At 38.2% G+C, this 25,563-nt stretch overlaps 2 protein-coding genes across 2 annotated transcripts; one reads left to right on the forward strand and one right to left on the reverse strand.

Annotated features, from left to right (window-relative positions):
* The first annotated feature begins 1,825 nt into the window (after positions 1–1,825).
* On the forward strand, positions 1,826–10,115 carry LOC146645793 (scavenger receptor cysteine-rich domain-containing protein DMBT1-like). Its single transcript, XM_085394815.1, has 10 exons — positions 1,826–1,842; positions 2,630–3,059; positions 3,367–3,687; positions 3,848–4,186; positions 5,130–5,549; positions 5,866–6,186; positions 7,070–7,489; positions 8,314–8,427; positions 8,823–8,866; positions 9,011–10,115. The coding sequence occupies exons 2-10, from the start codon at positions 2,708–2,710 to the stop codon at positions 9,050–9,052; spliced, it is 2,373 nt and encodes a 790-aa protein (XP_085250941.1). The 5' UTR covers positions 1,826–1,842; positions 2,630–2,707; the 3' UTR covers positions 9,053–10,115.
* Positions 10,116–12,090: 1,975 nt separating this feature from the next.
* LOC146645794 (rhamnose-binding lectin-like) lies at positions 12,091–25,174 on the reverse strand. The gene is made up of 20 exons (XM_085394816.1): positions 25,106–25,174; positions 24,010–24,095; positions 23,712–23,744; positions 22,794–22,871; positions 21,725–21,769; positions 21,496–21,634; positions 21,290–21,393; positions 20,329–20,373; positions 20,103–20,241; positions 19,903–20,006; positions 19,652–19,696; positions 19,425–19,563; positions 19,213–19,316; positions 16,958–17,002; positions 16,731–16,869; positions 16,519–16,622; positions 14,728–14,772; positions 14,501–14,639; positions 14,288–14,391; positions 12,091–12,253 (listed from the first exon to the last, which is right to left on the reverse strand). Coding segments are annotated over exons 2-20 (1,581 nt in total). The 5' UTR covers positions 24,038–24,095; positions 25,106–25,174; the 3' UTR covers positions 12,091–12,251.
* Between the last annotated feature and the right edge of the window lie 389 nt (positions 25,175–25,563).

A 25,563-nucleotide genomic window follows, 5' to 3' on the forward strand; every position in this document is an offset into this window, starting at 1 on the left:
ACCTTACAACTACACTTCTCCAATCCGAATTGCATTCCAATTTCGTTGCTGTGTATCCTGGTGGTGCTCTGTCTACCAGTAGCTGGTGCTTTGCTCCTCTGGTATTCTTCCCAATTCCTTTATGTGTCTTTTTGAGGAATGTGCCTGTTCATCTTAGCCGCTGTGATGCCTGACAGGAGCTTCCATCTGGTACTGAGGCAGGTTCTGGCGGACCCTTGGGGATCAAGACTGTCAGGCCTTCAGTTAGCCATTCTTGGTGTCTCTTATTAACTAGCAGCTGGTTCATTTGTACTGCGAGACGCTCATGGAGTGCAAGCAGATTCTTCAGCCAGTAATTGTGAATCATGTCGGGGCCTGGTGATGTCCAATTCTTCATTCTGGAGACACTTTCTTGGATGTCTGCCAATGTGATGGTTACTGGACCATGCTCGGGTCCAGTAATGGCAGTGCTCATGAGCTTTGCAGTTATGTGTTGTGCGCTTATCACATATGCACCTCCAGTATTGCTATGTCTCTAGCCTTGGTGGTGTTGTTCTTATATTCCCGTGCCACTACGACTACACCTTGGATGGTTCTGTGGAGAACAACTGGTTTATTCTCCTGCCTTCTGTTTTTCTGGTATACCTCTTTGCTCGGCAGTTTCACAGCGTGCTGTACTTGTTAGGCACCTTCTTCATTCTACCTTTCTGCAGTCTAGTCTCCTTCTCCATGGAGGGTACTGCTCCTTGTGGCTGATCACTCACTGATCACTGCTGCTTTGGTCAACTGGTTAGTCTTGGTAATTGTGGCAGCGCTGCATTCACATCATCTAGTAGATCCTCAGGGGGTACTTCACGTAGCCTTGGTAATAGGCTACGGAGGGTCCAGGTTTCAAGTTTTGCCATGATGCCATCTTTCAGGTCAGTTCCTCTCACAATGCGTCGTCTTCCATCGCACTTGGGGCTTGGTACCCAAACTCGGGTGGGGGTGATGATGATATCTCCTCCCTGACCTGTCATCCTGGTGCCGCTTGCCGTAGCATTGTGTTGTACCTCATCAATCTCTAGCCATGAGAGCAGTACCTTCTTCCGAATTTTAGAACACTGAGCTACTAGTTGTTTCATCATCAATCTGGATGCTGGGTATTGAAGATTCCATAGGTCCCTTGTCCTATTCATGTAACCCCTTCTGCTGGGGTTACTTGCGCAGTAGCATTCCAACAGCGCCCAATTTTCATCTCTTGCGCACTTATACCATCTTCTTCTAGTAGCCCACTTCTCATCAGTGTGTCCTGGTTACTCTGTCTCTCGCTCATTCTTGGTTAGCATGCGGGGGTCTAGCCTAGGGACGCTTACAGGATACAGTAGCCCACGACTCCCATTCCAAAGGCATGTAGTCTTACCACTACACTATCCAGCTGCAACACAACAAAAATAAATAAATAAATAAATACCCAATTTCAAATGTTTAAACAAGTTCAAAAGCCTAATTTAACAAGTGTAGAAAAAGCTGAAGAAGATGTCATCACAAACAAACTCAAATCCTAATTTCTTCTTCACAACCTTTTAACATAATCATTATCAGTAGATGGTTTGTGTAGGGAAGGATCACAAAGTTTTGATTTTTGCAAATTCAAATAATTAAGTGAAAATATAGCAAGTTTAACAACTAATTTTAAAACTTTATCACAATAAAATAAAGTAAATATTCAATTAAGGTATAAATATTATATTTTAATGTGTATTTAACAGGACAGTAACTACTGATTGCTTATCTTTTTAACAGATCTTCAGGATGGAATCACTTGTCTTGCCAATCCAGAAACTCCCAACCATACAGAAATGGATGGACGAAACACCACAGGTGGATATTGGGCTGTAGCACAGAACTCAGGGCCCAATATACAAGCATTCCCTGAGTGCCCATTCCTTTCTTTATTGATATCTTTTATGCATCTTCTGCTTTTGGGGGAATGGGTAAAATTCACTTCCTCTTGTTTGTGTTCATTATTATTATTATTATTATTATTATTATTATTATTATTATTATTATTATTATTATTATTATGATGATGATATTTGGCTGAATTTTAGCAATTTTCTGGTACTTTACTTTTACAGATTTCTACTTGAGATTTTATAAAATGATCTGCGGTCAGTTCAACACCTTGGAAAATTTAAATTGTTCATCTTACGATTTTTAATTAATTTATTTATTTTTTGCCAGAAAACCTTGGAATCTATGTTGTTAAATCTGTCCCAGGCTTCACACACTCTTGTACTCCAAATTGCCACCAATGCACCATCATAATGTGAAAGTGCGTGATAGTCAGAAATGTGCTTAAAGCAAAGAATAAAAGTGAGATGTATAAACTCAAACAGGTGTGGATCCTATGCTCCAGTATTTTGCAAAATGTGCAGTCCTTGGAAAGGCAATTGCTGCAATTGCTATTTTGGTGATATTCGGTGCGTAATTTGATAATTCATACAACCAATATCATGCTTGCAAGAGGCAAAGCATGACATAAACCCTATGGACCAGAGTGTCTATTACTGGTCAAAATAAAATAAACTGTTTATAAAAAATATGGTTCAAGCATCATTGCTGCACTACTATTATTTATTTGTATTTCTTTTTTAATGTCAAACAGAAGTGAACTCAACAGATCTGGGCTTTGGTTTATCCACAACTACTTCAAGACCACAGACCTCTCCATCTGTTCCGGTTAATGTCACTGGTTCAACAGCAGTGGACAACAGCACAGGAGTTGAGGGGGAGGTCCGCTTGGGAAGATCTCGGCTCCTGCTCTGGCAGGGTCGAGATCTTCCACAGTGGGCAGTGGGGGACAGTGTGTGATGATTCCTGGGGCCTGGAGGATGCTCGGGTGGTATGTAGGCAGCTGGGCTGTGGTAGGGTCCTGTCCATACCAACTAATGCACAAATTGGACAAGGCACAGGAACCATCTGGATGGATGAGGTGTCATGCACAGGGAGGGAATCCAAGCTTTCTGAGTGTCGCCACTCAGGGTTTGGATCTCACAACTGCCGCCACAGTGAAGATACTGGTGTCATCTGTCAAGGTAAATTTGAGAAGGTGGCAAGCCTGAGGTTCCACCTGTTTGACTGTATGTCCCTGATATAATTTCAACTGGTCACTGGTTTTCAGTGACCAACTATTATACAATTATTTTTACTTTACACTACAATATTTTACCTACAGGCTCTTTGACATTGAATACTACCATTTTGTTAAACATTCAAGTGGAAGGAAAGTATAGTTTAAACTGGGTAGTTTGCAGTGTTGTTTTACAGTATACAGTGCCTTATCACAAAAATTATTATTGAGTCCCGGATTTTATATTTTGTATGTATTTCTTTTTAACACAGAAATTCAAGAAAATGTTCGCTTGGTTAATGGAGGAAACGGCTCCTGCTCTGGCAGGGTGGAGATCTTCCACAGTGGGCAATGGGGGACAGTGTGTGATGATTCTTGGGGCCTGGAGGATGCTCAGGTGGTATGTAGGCAGCTGGGTTGTGGTAGGGTCCTCTCTGCACCAACTAATACACAATTTGGACAAGGCACAGGGCCTATCTGGATGGATGAGGTTGGATGCACAGGAGGGGAAATCAAACTTTTCGAGTGTCATCACTCAGGGTTTGGATCTCATGACTGCAGCCACAAAGAAGACGCCGGTGTCATCTGTGAAGGTAAATTTGAGAAGTAGGATTCACTTAGGTGTCCACCTGTTGGACCTTTTGTCCCCGATAAAATTTTAACTGAGAGGTTTTAAGCCAAAAACAATTACTGTAAAAAAAAAAAAAAGTGTTTTGTTGACACTAAATTTTGTTAATGTCACTGGTTCAACAGCAGTGGACAACAGCACAGCAGTTGAGGGGGAGGTCCGCCTGGTAAATGGCATTTATGGCTCCTGCTCTGGCAGGGTGGAGATCTTCCACAGAGGCCAGTGGGGGACAGTGTGTGATGATTCTTGGGGCCAGGAGGATGCTCAGGTGGTATGTAGGCAGCTGGGCTGTGGTAGGGTCCTCTCAGCACCAACTAAAGCACGATTTGGACAAGGCACAGGGCCCATCTGGATGGATGATGTGCATTGCACAGGCTGGGAATCCAACCTGTTTGAGTGTCGACAGTCAGGGTTAGGATCTCATGACTGCAGCCACAATGAAGACGCCGGTGTCATATGTCAAGGTAAATTTGAGAAGGTGGCATCACGGAGGTTACAGTTTTTTTACTCTGTGTCTATGCTGTAAAGTTTATTATACAATAATAGAAATATTATGTTTTATTTACTTCAAACTGTGCTACCCACAGGTTTTGTTATATTAAATATTTTGTCATTAAACATCAATATTTGTCAATCATTAGAGCGCCACCTAGATGTAAGAGAACATATCATGTTATATACTTTAGCATACTCCTCCTCAGAAGCTGACTACATCCATCTCAAATGTTGTCAGAAAAATGATCTTAAGCTTTTTTCTGAATGCAAAAATTATGGGTGTTCATATAATGATGTCCTCTAGTGGCAGACAATTCACCACAAAACATGAAGTTATTGTTAAGAGAGAAGGAAAACTTGAATATTCATAAAACTTGGTTGAAGCGTCCATGATTCTGTTGGTTCTCCTGAAATATTTCATTGAAACAACCCAATCACTGCATTTTAGTTATAGTCATGAAATTCAGAGGCCACGTTGATTATTGAAAAAGAAAAAAAAAATTTGTACAATAACGTAGACCCAAGAGGATGTACGCCATTATTAATTTAAGTTGATATTATACTGGTGGTTCCATTACTGCCTCTTTCATTAACAAATTCCCGCTGAATATTTAAAAAGATTAAGATAATCTTTAAATCGTTTCATCTACAGACTTTTTATTTGAGTTATTGTTGTGGGGGTTTCTCTGTGAAAGTACAACAAACACAAATCCTTGTGTTTTACCATAGCACATAAAACTGTTGAAACTCAAATGTGTAATCTTAATGTTGTCTTCAAATTGATTCATTTTAAATTTTAATACACACTAACAAATTAATTTTAAAAAATATTGTTCTTAAACTGTTTTTAACAACATTCCTTCAGCACAGCTGCACTATTATTACTTATTTGTATTTTTTAATTGCAAACAGACCCTGGATTTCCTTATTCCACACCTGCGTCAAGAACACAGACCTCTCCAGCTTTTCGGGTTAATGTCACCGGTTCAACAGCAGTGGACAACAGCACAGGAGTTGAGGGGGAGGTCCGCCTGGTAAATAGCATTCATGGCTCCTGCTCTGGCAGGGTGGAGATCTTCCACAGAGGCCAGTGGGGGACAGTGTGTGATGATTCTTGGGGCCAGGAAGATGCTCAGGTGGTATGTAGGCAGCTGGGCTGTGGTAGGGTCCTCTCTGCATCAACTAATGCACGATTTGGTGCAGGCACAGGGCGCATATGGATGGATGATGTGCATTGCACAGGCTGGGAATCCAACCTGTTTGAGTGTCGACACTCAGGGTTAGGATCTCACAACTGTGGCCACAATGAAGACGCCGGTGTCATCTGTCAAGGTAAATTTGAGAAGTAGGATTCACTTAGGTGTCCACCTGTTGGACCTTTTGTCCCCGATAAAATTTTAACTGAGAGGTTTTAAGCCACAAACAATTACTGTAAAAAAAATAGTGTTTTGTTGACACTAAATTTTGTTACCTACAGGCTCTTTGACATTAAATACTTCCATTCTGTTAAACATTTAAAAATGAAGGAAAGTGTTGGTTAAACTGGGTGAATTGCAATGTTGATCTGCAGTTTACAGTGAATCATCCCAAAATAATTATTGAGTCCTTGCATTTCTTTATTTTTTGTATGTATTTCTTTTTAACACAGAAATTCAGGTAAATGTTCGCTTGGTTAATGGAGGACATGGCTCCTGCTCTGGCAGGGTGGAGATCCTCCACAGAGGCCAGTGGGGGACAGTGTGTGATGATTCTTGGGGCCTGGGGGATGCTCAGGTGGTATGTAGGCAGCTGGGCTGTGGTAGGGTCCTCTCTGCACCAACTAAAGCACGATTTGGTGCAGGCACAGGGCCCATCTGGATGGATGAGGTTGGATGCACAGGCAGGGAATCCAACCTGTTTGAGTGTCGACACTCAGGGTTAGGATCTCATGACTGCAGCCACAGTGAAGACGCTGGTGTCATCTGTCAAGGTAAATTTGAGAAGGTGGCATCACTGAGGTTACATTTTTTTACTCTGTGTCTATGCTGTAAAGTTTATTATACAATAATAGAAATATTATGTTTTGTTTACTTCAAACTGTGCTACCCACAGGTTTTGTTATATTAAATATTTTGTCATTAAACATCAATATTTGTCAATCGTTAGAGCGCCACCTAGATGTAAGAGAACATATCATGTTATATACTTTAGCATACTCCTCCTCAGAAGCTGACTACATCCATCTCAAATGTGGTCAGAAAAATTACCTTGATTTCATTTGAATGCAAAAAATAAGGGTTTTCATATAATCATGTCCTCTTGTGGCAGACAATTCACCATGAAACATGAAGCTATTTTTAAGGGAGAAGGAATATTCATAAAACTCTGTTGAAACTTCCATGATTCTGTTGGTTCTCCTGAAATATTTCATTGAAACAACCCAATCACTGCATTTTAGTTAAAGTCATGAAATGTAGATGCATCATTTATTATTGAAAAACAAAAAAAATACTTCTTTGGCAGGACGTCCACCTATTAATTTAAGTTGATATTATACTGATGTTTCCATTATTGTCTCTTCAATTAAGAAAATCCTGCAGAACATTTAATGAAATCAAGATAATCTTTCATTCGTTTCATCTACAGACTTTTTATTTGAGACTTTTTATTTGAGCAGTACAGCAAATGTCTTTACTTTGAAACACCACATAAAACTGTTAAAACTCAAATGTGTAATGTCAAATTTGTCTCTGAATTGATACATTTTAAGTATGAATACACGCTAACAAATTAATTTTTAAAATGTTGTTCTCAAACTGTTTCACAGCTCTACAATTATTATTTACTTGTATTTCTTTTTTAATTGCAAACAGACCCTGGATTTCCTTATTCCACACCTGCTTCAAGAACACAGACCTCTCCAGCTTTTCCGGTTAATGTCACCGGTTCAACAGCAGTGGACAACAGCACAGGAGTTGAGGGGGAGGTCCGCCTGGTAAATAGGGGTTACGACTCCTGCTCTGGCAGGGTGGAGATCTTCCACAGTGGGCAGTGGGGGACAGTGTGTGATGATTCTTGGGGCCTGGAGGATGCTCAGGTGGTATGTAGGCAGCTGGACTGTGGTAGGGTCCTCTCCATGCCAACTAATACACAATTTGGTGCTGGCACAGGGCCCATCTGGATGCATGATGTAGCATGCACGGGAAGAGAAGCCAACTTGCCTGAGTGCCACCACTCAGGGTATGGATCTCACGACTGCAGCCACAAAGAAGATGCTGGTGTCATCTGTGAAGGTAAATTTGAGCAGCTGGAGAGTTTATTTTACCAATATGGAAATATTATGTTTGATCTACATTAACCTCCTAAGACCTGAACTCTTCCACGGCATGCATTTTTAATTTCTCTTTGATATTTAGGCATATCGGGGCCCGATGAATGCAAAAATAAAGAATTAGCAGATTTTTATTATTTTTTTTACCTTATTTTTGTTTTTAAGAAAAGTAAGAGCCATATCTGAGGATATTCGTTTGAAATGTTGATAGAATACTAGCAGTATAATGTCCTTGTTCGTGGATATGTAAATGGCCCTTGCAGAGCAAAATTTAGTATTTTGGTCTAAATAACCCAAAAAGTGATGTTCGCATATGTGGACGCCAGGTCCTAGGAGGTTAAAGGTTTATCTACAAGTTTTATTGCATTAAATGTTTTTTCTTTCACAGCTCTTTTGTTCCTGCTTCTTTTACTGTTGTTATTTATATAAATTAATCTTGAGATGAAATTTACAGCTCAGCTGCGATTTACTCCTTTCAGGTTATTTTCAGCTCACTTTTCATTGAATCGTATCAGCTCCCCATCCCCAACATCAGTTTTAATGAGACTACTGAATTTAAGGTTATGGCTCTCTTCTCACTAAGCGAGTTTAGTCTGCAGAGTAGATTTCTTAAAAACAGTAATTAATTAAAATGCTACATTTTAATATGTAGTTGCTCTTTATAAGAAAACATCTCATATTCAAAATCTTTCTGCCATTTTCAAAATTTATATTGATGTTTTTTCTATGTAATTTTAACCAATAACTTTTATAAGTGACGTTATTTAATTGTCCCATTTTTTTCAGTCTCTCATACAGGTTTCTCTCCGCTTTTGGTTATTGTATCTGTGGTAGTGGCAGTTCTTCTGTTACTTCTTGTTCTTTTGCTCATCTACAAAAAGACGGCAACGGGCTATCGTGGTGAGTTCTGATCCAGCCTTATATGCTTTTTTAAACAATTATTAATCAAAAGGATTTTATGTGGCTCCACAGTGTAGTGGTTTACACCATTGTTCAGCAAGGGAAAGGTTACTACTTCAACTCCAGCCGGAGTCACAAATCATTCTTGGGATTGTGTTGGGAATGGCATCTAGTGTAAAAACTGACAAATTAAACATGTGCAGCTTCCTGTTGTTGTGGCCCCATCTGAACAAGAGGTCAGACAAAAGTAGTATTTCTTTTTTTAATTAAGTATTCTCGTGGAATCGTTTGACTGCTAACCTGCCCCACTTCTTTTCCAACAGGATAAGATCCGACCTAACACCACAAAAATGAGCAAAGCTATAACATAACACGTCTTTGTCTCTTTTCTATAGGTTTCTCTAGGTATAGAAGAAACTCAACCCAAAGCCAAACTGAGGTGATTCATTTATATTTGTTTAATTTCACTGTCATTTGTAGGCTCTTTATGCTGCACTGTGAAGAAATTAACACATTTCACTGGTTCATAAAAGGTTCAGAATTCAGAATTTTGTTGTTTTTTGCTTGTTTGTTTTTTCCCCAGATTGCTCTTACTGAAAAATATTCTACAGTCCTCCACACGTAAAGTCTCGACCAACTAGAGCGTTGATCCAGCCAGCAGGAACCAGGACCAAACCTACTGGACTCTACTGTCACACACACTAAATAGCAAATTATCATACATTCCTTCCGATGAATAGAAATGTGTTTGGGGGTTTGATGTCTTATCTAGAACCATGGTCAATTGTTCTGTAAGAACTAACCATGTCACTTCCCTTGCCCTTACTAGGCCAGACCAGTAACACTGACACTGGCCAGTCAGGCACATAAAACATACATAAAAGCAAGGATGAGTTGACTCAGAATCCATTTGTTAGGCTTGTCATTGTTATCCTCTCCACAGCATTAATAATGGCCATCAACAGTGGCCTGCGCAGAAACGAACATGGATGGATGGCTACAATAAGAGATACGAATAAACTTTATTATCCCACATGTGAAATTTAATTTGTACAAATAGTGCTGTGCATAGAAGTATTCACACAATAAAGCCAGCACCAAAATTCAATTAATAAATATGTTAATAATTCATTCATTCATTCATTCATCACTGATAGTTTCCCATAATTAAACTCCAGGAAACATTTAAGTACAGGATGATGTGGCTCCAGAGCTTTCAAAGTGCACTGAGTCCTTATGTGCAAAAGATGCTGGGATTGATGAGAGCTTTTAGCAGTTTGTTTTACAGTCCCTGAGGGTAAAAACTCAAGCTCTGAAAAAACTGGATAAGGGATGAATCATTAAAACTTTTAGGAGCCTGATAAACAACAATTTTGTAATATTTTGTTTGGTGAGACTAGTGCTCTTTGTTTCCTATCATTGTCATAGCACTTTTGACTTTACTGTAAGTAAGCCACACCAACTGCTATCCCATATCTAATCAAACTTTCAAGCATTGTATTATAAAAAAAATCCTTAGATCTCACTTCAAACATTTTGAGCCGTTGAAGAAAATTGAATCCGAGCTTATTTGTCAGTAAAAAAATAAATCTACATGTACTTCCCATATTCCCTTAGGGTGAAATGTTATTTCTTTAGTTTTATCAGTGTTCAAAATAAAACGATGATGATGACACCACTGCTGATGCACAGTCATTTGCGTGCAGAAGACTTAAAATAGTTTTATCATCAGAGAATTTGACAGCCAACTATTAGTGCAGTTATCACTATAGTGATTAGCATGCATGGTGAAAAGGAGAGGGGGAAGTCACAAAAATTGAATCATTTAACTTGTTGTCACCTGCTAGTCAAGAGGGATAAAAAACATTTGATAATTAAGGCACATTTAAGAGTTTTGGGCCTGCAGGTATGGACGAACAATCAAATGCAGAACTAAAATCAACAAATAGAATCTGATCATAGGCTTTTGGATCTTCTGAATGCTTCCTTTATTAAATGAATGATATTTATCATAGCATCCTTCACTGTTTACAAACTGATGCGGGTCTAGACTTGAAGATATCTTTGGTTTGATCATATTCAAAATAATTTTCTTAAAACACTTCATCACTACACATGTTAGTGGCAACATCCCTGAAGTCCTTGTTCTCAATAGGATGTGTTACAGACATGTTACCTCTGGTGTAAGAATGATTTTAGATATTCACCATAACTTGCAAACTGTGTGACGTTTGGGAAAAAAGGGCACCATGCATCGGTTAATTCACCGAGCAGCGTTTCAATAAAGAAGCAGACATCAGTCACAAACATTTCTGAGAACCAACTGAAATGGCTTCAAATTAATTTTCACACTATCAGAATCACCAAGTAAGTCTCTACTTTTTATTGATGCAATCTCTAACTTTTTTAGTGACGTGGTTTAATATTTGGGAAATTAATAGCCTCTTTTTTCAGGATTATATTGTTCTTACAACAATTTATATAGTCTATTGTTGGATCTGTAGCCTCATCTAACACCATACTATAGAATAAACTCCAGTATGTGCATATGAAACAACCCATCAAAGTCCCTGCACTGTCCTGAGTCCATACAACACTGCAACACAGTTGTATTTTAGCACAGATTTATACAGCATACCTGCTCCTCAACATATGAACATAAGAAAGGCCAGTGGTAGACTCTCTCTCTACCACCCTTCATTCTTATTGTGAGTATAATTCATTTGCCAAAAAGAGATAAAATACACAGCTTACTAATTATACTTTATTCTTGAAAATGCTTCATGCTAGTCATACAATAATATAATTAAAGAAAATTAACCTGTCGTGGTGAAAGTAATGATAACTTAAAGACTATACTAAAAAGAGAAAGGTTCTTCACCCTCCATACACATGAAGCTTTCTTCAGTACAGCCTTATAAGCAGGCTTTCTCTTTAAGTAGGCTTCATCTCTACCTCTCCTGTGTTTTACAGATGGCTGTAAGCACTCATTGTTGTACCTCTCTCCTGACCTCCTCCATACATACAACATTTTTTGTTGTTTTTTGTGTAAACTGTCTTTTCAAGCCTTTTCAAGTAGTTTCCCTTCCTTAGGAATGGCTTCTCCACAGCCACCCTTCCACCCTGCCTCCTCTTGTTTGTTGAAACATGTGATTTTGCATAGTTTTTTTTAAGACACTTGGCATATTTCAGCTAATAGGTCTTTAGGAATCACCTCGTTGGCACAAAATTACTATTTACGTCTGCCAGACTGTGCTATTAGGAGCATTTTTATGCTTGACTAATACATAGATGAGTGCTAAGTGGCTTAACTAACAAAAAAATACCGGAGTACTTTAAAAGCAGTCAGATATTGAAACTGTGGACTGAACTGTGGCATCAAGACAGACACAACACTATCCAAGCGATTCTGTAAGAAATTTGATGGGAATAAAAACAGGGAATCTAATGGAGCTGTATGTTATCCATGTGATATCCTTTGAGTCTGTTTTTCTTTATCATGCTGACAGTATTTTGATTGTGTATACCGTCTAGATGTACAAGTGTTTTTGAATGTGACTGGCACCTACGTGTGTGACTTTACTGCATTTTCTTATCTTCATCAATAAATCAAACAAAATATGAAAATAAAATGAAAAAGAAAAACAGGTGAGACTGTTTGATGCTCAGGATGTATGTTTATTTGTGTTTATTTCCAATAAAATCATATTTGTTAACACGTTCCAGCAGTGATGTCATCGAGGCTTGACATGCTGGTGGAAGTGACATCAACAGAGGGGATGTGACATTCAGATGTTACACGATGTGTTGATGATATAATCTTTTCCTAGAAAAGAAACAAAAGATTTAAAGTTGCTTTTGAATTTTTTTATTTTTTTATTAAGCTTCAGTTCTTTATATCTTCTTTTACATTTTGCTTCTTGTTTTGATTGACATGCAATGGATGAGTATTTTTTTTTTTAACTTTGAAGCCTTAGCTTAAACCTTAACTCATTTATTTTACTTATGTTTAGTTCTTCTAGCCCCCTGAATGTTCCTTCTGTCTCATCCAAGTGTTTGGGCCTCATTGTCAGTTGTATTTTGTATATCTCCTGCTCTACTTTAAAGTAGAGATGGCACAATACCACTTTTTTAAGTCCGATACCGATATTATAAATTTGGATATCTGCCGATACCGATATGAATCCGATATCGTGTGTTTTAATCAATAAAACTGTTTTTTTAATATATTGCTGCATTTTGTATAAGTTCATACTCAAGTTTAAATAAACAACAACACTAAAGCTATTCTGTTATACCTGTATGTAAAAAATACACTGCACCCAAAATATTTCATAGTTCAGCAATACTGATCAACCTAATAAACTTAAACCTGCTCCATCCTCCCTATTCTGGTATTTTAAAGAGTACTTAGCAGAAATATTAAGCAACCTAACTAATAGGGTTGCAAACTCCCAGCAAAAAAAATAGGGAACCACCCCCCACCCTCCACCTCATGATACTTAATTGACGTAATCAACTTTAATTTGATGCAGTGTGGGGGAAAATGCACAGAAATAAATTATTTTTCAAGAATAATTAAATAGATTCAACATCTTTCTTCAACAGAATTGCAGACTGCACAGATGGTATCTTCCCAAAGGAAAAAGTACTATAGCTTACCTAGGGTATATTAGACTTAACAGTTACTATATACAGTAATGGACTTCTATACATTTTACATAAGATTAAAACTTTGGGTGTAAGATTCAGATAATTATTTATTAAAAGCTAGACATTTTAAATGAGAATAAGAAAGAAAAGTATGTCTTTGTGCCCCCTTTTCCCTGTTCATGCCCTATCGGCCCCCCTGGCTAAACTTTGCTAGATCCGCCCCTGCACAGTTACCAGCCGTCAGCTGCGTAGAAAAAGATCCTGGTGTAGAAAGTAATATTAAATAAATTCTAACAACAGCTTATCAAGGTTAAACGTGCTGCGGTTGTTCAGCTGCTGGTTTCCTCTTTCTGGTGCAAAGTGGGCCAAAAACAAACAAGAGAGACGGACTCGCGACAGAAAAGCCGATCAGCTGATCATTAAGCAGTTTCATGATTGAAGTAGCAGCAGAAGAGGAAGTCGCTCCATATATCGGTTGTTAAGCTTAACGTGGGAATGATTTAAAAACATTCAGAGATGAACTTACAAAACAAACTCGGGATCTCGCAAAACTTTTGTTCCTTCCGGCTGTAGTAGGTCTCGACCTCCCGTTAGCTCGAAGCTAAAGGGAGGTCTCGACCTCCCGGTCGGCTTCGAGCGAGCGTCCGAAGAATGCGGCTAAAACTTTTGCGAGATCTCGCAAAAGTTTTGCGAGATCCCGAGATAGTTTTGCGAGATCTCGCAAAAGTCCGTCTTAATTTTTTTTTCTCCCATGTCCCCTGCAGGGCTCCGTAATCTTTAAACTTTTAAAGTTCAAATAAAGTTTCGTTTGATTTTGCAGCACTACCTTGGTATACAAAGGGTAACTAAGCCTGATGTTCAACTTCAGCTTGTCAACACAATACTGATATTTTGAACAAGATGTATTAGCTGCAAATTCTCCAAAATCTCTTTGTAGAAAAGTAAAACAGTATAAGAAAGAATCTGTCCTATTGGTTATCATGATGTGAATGTCCATTATAAAGCCTCAGACACAGAGGTTTGACCCCACTCAGTGAAATCAACGAGGATGGTCCCTGAGACTGCTTTGGACACTAGCAGAATTATTTTGGAGTTGTATGTGCATTACTGTTTAAGGCACTTACACTGACCCTGGGTGATGTCCAAAACCTGCAGGACACCGGCCCTTGAGGTTTGGAGCTAGACACCCCTGGTTTAAGGTACTTACACTGACAAGTATAAACCACCTCCAGGTACTTGTAGGTGCCACCACAGGGGTCTCCAAATACAGAGTTGCTCGCTGAGATAGTACAGCTGTTTTTGCCATTACACCTTTGATTGCAGATAGAAAGTAAGTCAGCAAAGGGTTTTACACACTGCACATTGTGTAGCCTGGTAAAAGAAAAAAACGTAAAACTAATCAAAGACAGTCAATCTGTACCTTTCAGCTACAACTTTGGTGCTCGTCTGACTTGAGCACTGGACAACTTGGAGCTGAGAGGCCGGACGTCCATCAGAGCATGTGGTTTTGTCACGGCGTCCATAATTAGCTCCGTGGATGACTAAAACCTGTCCTTTTTCTGAGGAAGAGATCATAGCATTAAACAATAACCATGTTTACATTTCAATAAATGAAATTCAACAAAGTTACAAAAAAGAAAACCTCACCACACTGAAGGTTTGCCTGAGATCCTTCACATGTTGCACTCTGGACTGAGAGAAAAACACAAAATACATTAGAAAGATATTTTGGATTAAGTCCTAGCTGCGAATGCTCCACATTATATTGATGTTTGTTCATTTTTTAAAGAAAACGAGAATAAAAAGAGGATGTTCTGTAAAATGTCATGATTCAGTGGCTAAATGTCCATTATTAAGCCTCAGTCACAGAGGTTTGACTGGCGACAGAAAAGGCGATCAGCTGATCATTAATCAGTTTCACGATTGAAGTAGCAGCAGGAGAGGGAGGGAGAGAGAAGAGGCACTCGCTCCATATATCGGTTGTTAAGCTTAACGCGCGAATGCTTTACAAACATTCAGAGATGAACTTACACACTTGCTTTACTTCTCTCTGGGATCACTTCCTCGGAGATGAAATGCTGGTTTGGTAGCGAGGCTACAAATACACACAGCCGCTCTATCACGTGAGCACACTGCTCCGACGTGCTACGGTTATGAGCCGAGTTACGCCGTGTCGCAAGTTTTGTGAGGTGCTTTTCTGATATTTAATGGATCGGATTACATTTTTTATTTCTCTCCGATATCCAGTAATTTATGTCAGCATTGGACCGATACGATACGTAATATCGGATACCGATACGTAATATCGGATCGGTCCATCTCTACTTTAAAGTAAACTTTTCTTTAATATCTTGAAGTTCAAGTTTTGCTGCCTTCCTCTCTGCTTTTTGTCCACACTCTTATAACCTTCCCTTACTCTGTTCTCCATTAATTTCTCCATTCAAGTCCATTTTCAGTATTTATTTTCATGTTTCAATGTCTCCTTGATTTAGTACTGGTTGCTCATTGCCTTTTTTAGTTCTGTCTTTATTTGGGTTTTGATATGCTACTGTTTGGTTGTCCTCAGCTGTGTTAATTACATGCACCCATGTCTTGTTGCTCAGGGGTGTCTAATTCCCACTTAACCCTCTGTTTGCAAATTAAAACAACTAATTAGAAAAAAACCTTGTGCCGGTTTAGCTCAGTGGGTGAGCAGGCAACCGTATTCCGTATGGCTGGAGAGCAGTAGGCCCAGGTTTGCATCTCTTCTCCTTTCTCATCCTGCTTTCACGTCTATCAACACCGTCTCGATCCACTAAAGGAAAAAAAACCTCGACTTTTTTGTGAATCTTCAAATCAGCTATTGAAGTTCATCTTTTTTAAAATTGTTTCATGTCCTGTAATCTGTATTTGAGTCTTTGAATCCATGTTTAAAATCTATTTTTCTGTCCAATGCCATATTTTTATTGCCTTTTTTTTTTTGCATTTCCACATTTTTTGTTTCTTGTTTGTTCATCTTTAAACTTTTAAAGTTCAAATAAAGTTTCGTTTGATTTTGCAGCACTGCCTTGGTATACAAAGGGTAACTTAGCCCAAAGTTCAACTTCAGCTTGTCAACACAATACACTGATATTTTGAACAAGAAGTACTAGCTGCGAATTCTCCAAAATCTCTTTGTACAAAAGTAAAAAAGTATAAGAAAGAATCTGTCCTATTGGTTATCGTGATGTGAATGTCCATTATAAAGCCTCAGACACAGAGGTTTGACCCCACTCAGTGAAATCAACGAGGATGGTCCCTGAGACTGCTTTGGACGCTAGCAGAATTATTTTGGAGTTGTATGTGCATTACTGTTTAAGGCACTTACACTGGGTGTGTTGACCCTGGGTGATGTCCAAAACCTGCAGGACACCGGCCCTTGAGGTTTGGAGCTGGACAGCCCTGGTTTAAGGTACTTACACTGACAAGTATAATCCACCTCCAGGTACTTGTAGGTGCCACCACAGGGGTCTCCAAATACAGAGTTGCTCGCTGAGATAGTACAGCTGTTTTTCCCATTACAACTTTGAATGCAGATAGAAAGTGAGTCAGCAAAGGGTTTTACACACTGCACGTTGTGTAGCCTGGTAAAAGAAAAAACGTAAAACTAAACAAAGACAGTCAATCTGTACCTTTTAGCTACAACACTGGTGCTCGTCTGACTTGAGCACTGGACAACTTGGAGCTGAGAGGCCGGACGTCCAGCAGAGCATGTGGTTTTGTCACGGCGTCCATAATTAGCTCCGTGGATGACTAAAACCTGTCCTTTTTCTGAGGAAGAGATCATAGCATTAAACAATAACCATGTTTACATTTCAATAAATGAAATTCAACAAAGTTACAAAAAAGAAAACCTCACCACACTGAAGATTTGCCTCAGATCCTTCACATGTTGCACTCGGGACTGAGAGAAAAACACAAAACACATTAGAAAGTGTAATAATTCATGTGCAGACTGATTATTAGTTCATGATTTAATTCATAACTTGAACTCTTTTGCAACCTTTTCCTTCTGTTTCATCTTTTCTGCATCCTCCAATCTGTCTTTGAATAATATATATGAAACGTAGTATGATTTTATTATTTTTGTTTTCCTCTGTCCATTTGAATTTTTACTGTCATTTTATGTTTTGCATCTCACATGTTCCCCAGTTTCCTTTTGGTTCATTTTTTACCTTTTTAAAATTAATTTCAGTTTTATTTAAATATTGCCAAATCAGCAGTCACGTCAAGGCATTTCATACCCTTAAAGACCCTACAAAAATAAAGAGAAAACTAGTTTATTTTGGAGAACCTCCTTAAAAACAAAGGTGTATTTAAGCCAACACAATAAACAGATGTTTCGGATTAAGTCCTAGCTGCGAATGCTCCACATTATATTGATGTTTGTTTGTTTTTTAAAGAAAACGAGAATAAAAAGAGGATGTTCTGTAAAATGTCATGATTCAGTGGCTAAATGTCCATTATTAAGCCTCAGTCACAGAGGTTTGACTCGCGACAGAAAAGGCGATCAGTTGATCATTGATCAGTTTCACGTTTGAAGTAGCAGCAGGAGAGGGAGGGAGAGAGAAGAGGCACTCGCTCCTTATATCGGTTGTTAAGCTTAACGCGGGAATGCTTTACAAACATTCAGAGATGAACTTACACACTTGCTTTACTTCTCTCTGGGATCACTTCCTCGGAGATGAAATGCTGGTTTGGTAGCGAGGCTCCAAATACACACAGCCGCTCTATCAGGTGAGCACACTGCTCCAACGTGCTCCGACGTTATGAGCCGAGTTATGCCGTGTCGCAAGTTTTGTGAGGTGCTTTTTTGATATTTAATGGATCGGATTACATTTTTATTTCTCTCCGATATCCAGTAATTTACGTCAGCATCGGACCGATACTGATACGTAATATCAGATACCGATACGTAATATCAGATACGTAATATCAGATACCGATACGTAATATCGGATACCGATACGTAATATCGGATCGGTCCATCTCTACTTTAAAGTAAACTTTTCTTTAATATCTTGAAGTTCAAGTTTTGCTGCCTTCCTCTCTGCTTTTTGTCCACACTCTTATAACCTTCCCTTACTCTGTTCTCCATTAATTTCTCCATTCAAGTCCATTTTCAGTATTTATTTTCATGTTTCAATGTCTCCTTGATTTAGTACTGGTTGCTCATTGCCTTTTTTAGTTCTGTCTTTATTTGGGTTTTGATATGCTACTGTTTGGTTGTCCTCAGCTGTGTTAATTACATGCACCCATGTCTTGTTGCTCAGGGGTGTCTAATTCCCACTTAACCCTCTGTTTGCAAATTAAAACAACTAATTAAAAAAAAAACCTTGTGCCGGTTTAGCTCAGTGGGTGAGCAGGCAACCGTATTCCGTATGGCTGGAGAGCAGTAGGCCCAGGTTTGCATCTCTTCTCCTTTCTCATCCTGCTTTCACGTCTATCAACACCGTCTCTATCCACTAAAGGAAAAAAAAAAAACCCGACTTTTTTGTGAATCTTCAAATCAGCTATTGAAGTTCATCTTTTTTAAAATTGTTTCATGTCCTGTAATCTGTATTTGAGTCTTTGATTCCATGTTTAAAATCTATTTTTCTGTCCAATGCCATATTTTTATTGCCTTTTTTTTTTTTTGCATTTCCACATTTTTTGTTTCTTGTTTGTTCATCTTTAAACTTTTAAAGTTCAAATAAAGTTTCGTTTGATTTTGCAGCACTACCTTGGTATACAAAGGGTAACTTAGCCCAAAGTTCAACTTCAGCTTGTCAACACAATACACTGATATTTTGAACAAGAAGTACTAGCTGCGAATTCTCCAAAATCTCTTTGTACAAAAGTAAAAAAGTATAAGAAAGAATCTGTCCTATTGGTTATCGTGATGTGAATGTCCATTATAAAGCCTCAGACACAGAGGTTTGACCCCACTCAGTGAAATCAACGAGGATGGTCCCTGAGACTGCTTTGGACACTAGCAGAATTATTTTGGAGTTGTATGTACATTACCGTTTAAGGCACTTACACTGGGTGTGTTGACCCTGGGTGATGTCCAAAACCTGCAGGACACCAGCCCTTGAGGTTTGGAGCTGGACACCCCTGGTTTAAGGTACTTACACTGACAAGTATAAACCACCTCCAGGTACTTGTAGGTGCCACCACAGGGGTCTCCAAATACAGAGTTGCTCGACGAGATAGTACAGCTGTTTTTCCCATTACAACTTTGAATGCAGATAGAAAGTGAGTCAGCAAAGGGTTTTACACACTGCACGTTGTGTAGCCTGGTAAAAGAAAAAACGTAAAACTAAACAAAGACAGTCAATCTGTACCTTTCAGCTACAACACTGGTGCTCGTCTGACTTGAGCACTGGACAACTTGGAGCTGAGAGGCCGGACGTCCATCAGAGCATGTGGTTTTGTCATGGCGTCCATAATCAGCTCCGTGGATAACTAAAACCTGTCCTTTTTCTGAGGAAGAGATCATAGCATTAAACAATAACCATGTTTACATTTCAATAAATGAAATTCAACAAAGTTACAAAAAAGAAAACCTCACCACACTGAAGGTTTGCCTGAGATCCTTCACATGTTACACTCTGGACTGAGAGAAAAACACAAAACACATTAGAAAGTGTAATAATTCATGTGCAGACTGATTATTAGTTCATGATTTAATTCGTAAGTTGAACTCTTTTGCATCCTTTTCCTCCTGTTTCATCGTTTCTGCATCCTGCAATCTGTCTTTGAATAAAATAAAAACGTAGTATGATTTTTTATACTTGTTTTCCTCTGTAATAAGGTACTTACACTGACAAGTATAATCCACCTCCAGGTACTTGGAGGTGCCAAAACAAGGGTTTCCAAACACAGAGTTGCTCGCTGAGATATTACAGCTGTTTTTCCCATTACAGCTTTGAATGGAGATAAAAAGTGAGTCAGCAGAAGTTTGACATACTGCATATCTGGGAGAAAATTAAAAGTTGAAAAAAGACAGTAACCATCTGTACCTTGCAGCTATTACTTCAATGCTCTCTGGACTTGAGCACTGGACATCTCTGAGCCTACAGTGAGGTTGTAAGTTAGAGCACGTGGTTTGGTCATGGCGTCCATAATCAGCTCTGTGAATGACTAAAATCTGCCCTTTCCCTGAGGACGAGATCACAGCGTTAAACTATAAACAAGTTTGCATTTCAATGAAATGTTTTCAATAAGTTACAAAAAAGAAAACCTCACCACACTGAAGGTTTGCCTCAGATTCTTCACATGTTACAGTCTGGACTGAGAGAAAAGTGTAAATCACATTCATTAAATCACAAACTTTAAAAATTAATGTGGAGAAAAATAGCTAAAATAGACAGAGACATTTCTCTTTCTAATCATTCTTCCATACATGGTAATTAAACTCATTCTCCGAATACTCCCCGGGGGATTTACACTTTCTTGACTCTTCTTCTGTCACTTGTTACTAGGCAAGCTCAAATGCAGTTAGAAGCTAAATGAATTCCTGGCCTTCGGCCTGGCCTATGTTTAAATCATATATGTCTGTAAGCGTGAATGCTGTTTTAACCTTCCATTGGTCCAAGTCACTTACATAATAGATCGGCTGGGACATCGCGCCCACCGAAGCTTAAGACCTTAAATAAACCGAACATCAACTCTTTTAATGAGCGCAACATAAAATGTGTGTATACAATGATTATAGCTGCACCTGTAATAAAAAGGTTAATATGATGCCAGTAGCTTTAATAAACATTTTAATGCAATATTAATGATGAAAGCTACATTGTAGCAGTAAAATAATTTCTTTATTCTCACACTAAATATTATTTCATGATCACAGATTTAATTTGTAAGTTTTGCAACGTTTTCCTTCTTGGTTTGGATTTGATTTTGTGTTTTCCACCTCACATTTTTAAATTTTTGATTGTTCACCTTCTAGCTTTTAAAAGTGGAATAAAGTTGAGTTTGATTCTGGAGCACAATCTTGAAATCCAAAAATTAAATCGAAATGTGTATTTATGCACTAAGTGAAATCAAAAAGAATGGTCCTTTGGTCGCTAGCATGTGTACGTTACTGTTTAAGGTACAGAGGTTTGACTCCGCTGGATGAAATTAAAGTTGATGGTTCTTGTGAATATATTGTTTGCTAGCATTTTTTTGGAGTTGTATGTGCACTACTGTTTGAGGTACTTACACTGACAAGTATAATCCACCTCCAGGTACTTGTAGGTGCCCACACAGGGGTCTCCAAACACAGAGTTGCTCGCTGAGATAGTACAGCTGTTCTTCCCATTACAGCTTTGAATGCAGATAAAAAGTGAGTCAGCAGATGTTTAACATACTGCACATTGTGTAATCTGGAAAAAAAAGTAAAACTAAACAAAGACAACCAATCTGTACCTTTCAGCTACAACATTGGTGCTTGTCTGACTTGAGCACTGGACAACTTGGAGCTGAGAGGCCGGACGTCCAGCAGAGCATGTGGTTTTGTCACGGCGTCCATAATTAGCTCCATGGATGACTAAAACCTGCCCTTCACCTGAGGGAGACATTAAACTATAACCATGTTTGCATTTCAAACAAATTAATTCAAAAATAAAAAGACAAACCAACAAAAAATAACCCTCACCACACTGCAGGTTTGCCTGAAATCCTTCGCATGTTACACTCTGGACTAAAAGAAGAGACATAAATTGTTTAATTTTCAGCAATTTTTTGAATTTCTCTGACAAAAAAGAAGTGACATAACACTTACAAATGTGATTTTAAGAGTTCAGTGCTAACAGTGGAGCTCAATGGCACAGACTAACATCTGTCTTTGATATCGAATCAGTATTTATTAGTAGATTAAATTTATTATTTTTTGTTATTTGGACAGAGGTGATGAACAAAACAAAACAAAACAAAACAAAACAAAAAAAGAAAGTTTAACCTTAAAAGTTGAAGCCAGTGCTAAAATCCTAAAACCTGCAGTTCCCTGAACATCCACCGGAGTCTCCCGCAGTGAGTCACTGCCATAATAAAAGGTCCACCTTTACATGGCAGCAGAAGTAAAACTGTTTTGGTCTCTATTACTGTTTATTTAAATAACAATTTTTTTAAACAATTATATGTGTGAGGTTAATTTTTTTTTAACAGACCAGTTTAAACGCTTAATGAAAGCATAAATTTTCCATTATTATGGGCGTTGGCTTTTTGGCTGATTGGTTCAATGGGACAGGTGACCCCTAGTAGGAGCAGTTTAAGTAACTCTGGGTCTTGTTTCCAAGTGAGGGAAAAGGGGAGAAGTAGTTGACACAGGGATTAATGCAGTGTCTACAGTTGTGTGAACTCTGCTGGTATGGGCTCAAATTTTGGTCAGTAATATTTTGTACTTGTAAATCAAATGTGTACTTGTGAACTGGGTTTTGTAACCTTGTGAACCAAAATATGTGAAAATTTTTATGTTTGTGTATCTATAGATGAGAATTTGTGTGTGTGTAAAAAGATTTGTGTTTGTAAAACTCTGCACTCAACTTCCCTGGCTGTGTGTGTGTTTGAACTTACGAGCACAAATTTGGACCCAACGTCTGAGCATCTCTGCTTAGACTCAAGCAACATGGACTTCTTTTGCTGGCTTAAGGCACTTCCATATTAGCTCCACTTTTCTAACCCAGGAGGTCTGTACATCTTTCATATACAGAGTATGCTTTTCTTACCGTGGCTCAAGCGGCAGATCTGGCTGTCACAGGGGGGCTTTCTTTGTGGGGACACGGTGGTCTCAGCTCTGGTATAGCCTGAAATTTAAAATAATGAGTCTTTGCTGTATTTATAAGTGCTGTATTGCTAATTTTATAGTCACAATTTAATAGTTTAGTTGTTCCTGCCTTTTTTAAGCAAATAAATATCCAAATAAACAATCCACCTATTTACTTACACAATAGTAAATAAATGTTATATATAGTAACTGAAAACCCAAAGTGCTTTACAGTAGAAAAGCGCTTTTGGTTTCTAGTATGTTTTTGCAACACTGCAATACATCTGCCGTTTTCAGTTCATCCTTTCGTGTCTGCGAGTCCTGCATTTGGGTCCTACATCCTGGCTGCCACACAGCGTATGACATGAGCATAATAACCATCTTGTGTTAACTGTCATTTACTGTCAGTTATTTGTATGGCACATTTCACAGAATACAAGTTGACACCCAATCACATCATTTGGTTGTAATTAAAAAACATTAAAGACGTGAATCTGATGACAGATTCACGTCTTAAATCAGGACAGGATCCATCAGCTGCAAATCGTTATCAGTATTAGTACTTGGTATCAGAATCCAGAATCCAGCGACAAAGGAGGTAAGGCCTGCTGTTGATTCAGGAAACACGCCCACGTTTATTGGTGATAGTCACAGTTAACACAGGCAGCTTCCTGCGCAATTTCACGTAACAGCTTGATGCTTGTGTTTACACTCAGGGTTTCTTACATGGTTTAGAATTAACAGACAGGATGTAAATAAAAGGTCCCATGTAATCAGAGTGAAAGCACAAGTTCAGCAAATCTATTAGATCGGATCAAGGTGGCAATATAAAGTTAAAAACTGGCACATTAGGATAAAAGTGACTGAAACGTGTATTTACCTGAACTCATGAGTAAACATGTTACTCCCAGAACTGAAAATCAGAAAAGAAAAAAATACTATTATTGAGTTTGAATGATTTAAAATCCAACCTAAAAGTTGTTACAAGTAACTTGTAAATAATTAATAACCCATTTAATTAGATTTGAAAAGTTTGAAGTCTTTTATAAAGGAAGATTAGAAAGCACCTCATCTCAAGTACCTCTTAAAGATAAAAAGCTTAAGAAGAGTGACACTTAATCTTTCCCTCTGACTTTATGAAAAACTCTATATTTAAATAATCAGTCTGTTGTACTCACAGAACATCCTGCTGAGTCCAGAGAGCATGATGTTAGTGAAGAGCTGAGCAGATAAAACAGGGAACCTGTGTATTTCTACTGCTTGGCTAAGAAATATTATGTGCATGCAAGACAAACACACAATGCAAAAATGAAAATATTTGCTTTATCAGACGTCACAAATATTTTTTTAAAAAGTAATAATTGAAAGATTACATGTAACCATACTAAAATATGAACCATAAAAAACAAAAACTATAAAAACGTGAAGGAAAAGGAATAATCTAAGGCGCTTGGAAAGAAAAGCGACTGGATTTGTTTGAGTCGAGAAGAAACTCAAGAAACTCAAACAAGTCGAGTCGTTTTTCTTTCCAAGCTCCTTAGATTTCTGTGGCTTAGCTGACTGAAAACTTACACTGGCAAAAATGTATAGGTTGCTGTTAGTACTCTCATTGTGGTATTTTGGATGAACTTGAAAGCACTTCGGGTAGGTTTTCCAAAAACAATTTCATGCTTTTAACAGATGTATCAACTTGTTTTTCAACATCACTCCAAGACGCAAAGTTTTTTATTTTAGCAGTAATGTGTATACGAAAGAAGTCAGCTCTACATATTTCTCACTGGAAGCCGAAGTTAGGGCATCCATAGTCACTTTCATGTGTTTAACCCATGCCTGTAGTTGAACTAATCTTATAATCTAAAATAATTGTTTTATCAGACCATTAATATGATTTTTTTTTTACTGTTTTCTACAGATATTACCAAAGGGAAGCGACATATAAATAATGTAGCTGCTGTTTCTGATGAACACTAAATCCTGACACAAACTTTACAAATAAACCTCATATGCTAATAATCACATAGCTAATTTACAACAGTAACAGTTTTGAGAATTTTTAAGTAAAATTAGATTAATAGTTTTAAATGTAAATATTATTAAGGAATATGATTCAATGTTCAGTTTTATGACACACAAAATGCAGTTTCAACTATATTTTTAAATTCACGCACTATAATTATTGCATTTATACACAACATCTACTATTATACACAAATTATAGTAGAAAATTATTTATTCTGTTTATGCTGTGATACGAACAAAGAAGTTAAGCGTTACCTTGTTAGAACGATCCAGCAAAGCTGCACAGCCAGTATCTGGGACACGCAGCGTTTATGAGTACCTTTTTGGGAGTGTTCACATCATCCGCCAACTGCAAGTTAGGAATTTGTTATTATAATAAAAAGAAACTAAATATTGAATTACACATTGACATACCCGGATGCAACTAAGTAAATATTAGTTAAGAAAACAAGGGTGTTAACTAGTAAATAGTTTAACTGTAGCATGCATTAATGTAATAACGTGGTTAGCCTACTCAATGTAAATTACACACGAACAACATTAAGCTACTCACGCAGAGAAGAAAAGCTGCTGCTGCTGCCATCATCATCCGTCATCGATTGTGCTACACTGGCAGGGCTAGGGGCCAGGACTCTCCTCTTCGGGTTCTTGGGGGATGTTGCTAACTCCGGTACCGATAACAAGCACCACACCTGTTTGGTGCATTTCTTGCC

The sequence above is a fragment of the Rhamphochromis longiceps genome, linkage group LG20 (genome assembly GCF_057381845.1).
Source record: "Rhamphochromis longiceps isolate RC_006_pf linkage group LG20, R_longiceps_female_GT1.1, whole genome shotgun sequence".
Classification (NCBI taxonomy): Eukaryota; Metazoa; Chordata; class Actinopteri; order Cichliformes; family Cichlidae; genus Rhamphochromis; species Rhamphochromis longiceps.

What these genes read in the sequence shown, in the direction of transcription:
- LOC146645793 (XM_085394815.1), top strand. Translation starts at nt 2,708, where the DNA reads ATGTCACTGGTTCAACAGCAGTGGACAACAGCACAGGAGTTGAGGGGG. An exon ending in CGCCGGTGTCATCTGTGAAG is followed by an intron (nt 3,688 to 3,847) that starts GTAAATTTGAGA and finishes CTGGTTCAACAG; the next exon opens with CAGTGGACAACAGCACAGCA. An exon ending in CGCCGGTGTCATATGTCAAG is followed by an intron (nt 4,187 to 5,129) that starts GTAAATTTGAGA and finishes AATTGCAAACAG; the next exon opens with ACCCTGGATTTCCTTATTCC.
- LOC146645794 (XM_085394816.1), bottom strand. Translation starts at nt 24,037, where the DNA reads ATGCTCTCTGGACTCAGCAGGATGTTCT. An exon ending in GGTGGATTATACTTGTCAGT is followed by an intron (nt 19,697 to 19,902) that starts GTAAGTACCTTA and finishes TTTTTCTCTCAG; the next exon opens with TCCAGAGTGTAACATGTGAA. An exon ending in TGAGGCAAATCTTCAGTGTG is followed by an intron (nt 16,870 to 16,957) that starts GTGAGGTTTTCT and finishes TCTCTTCCTCAG; the next exon opens with AAAAAGGACAGGTTTTAGTC.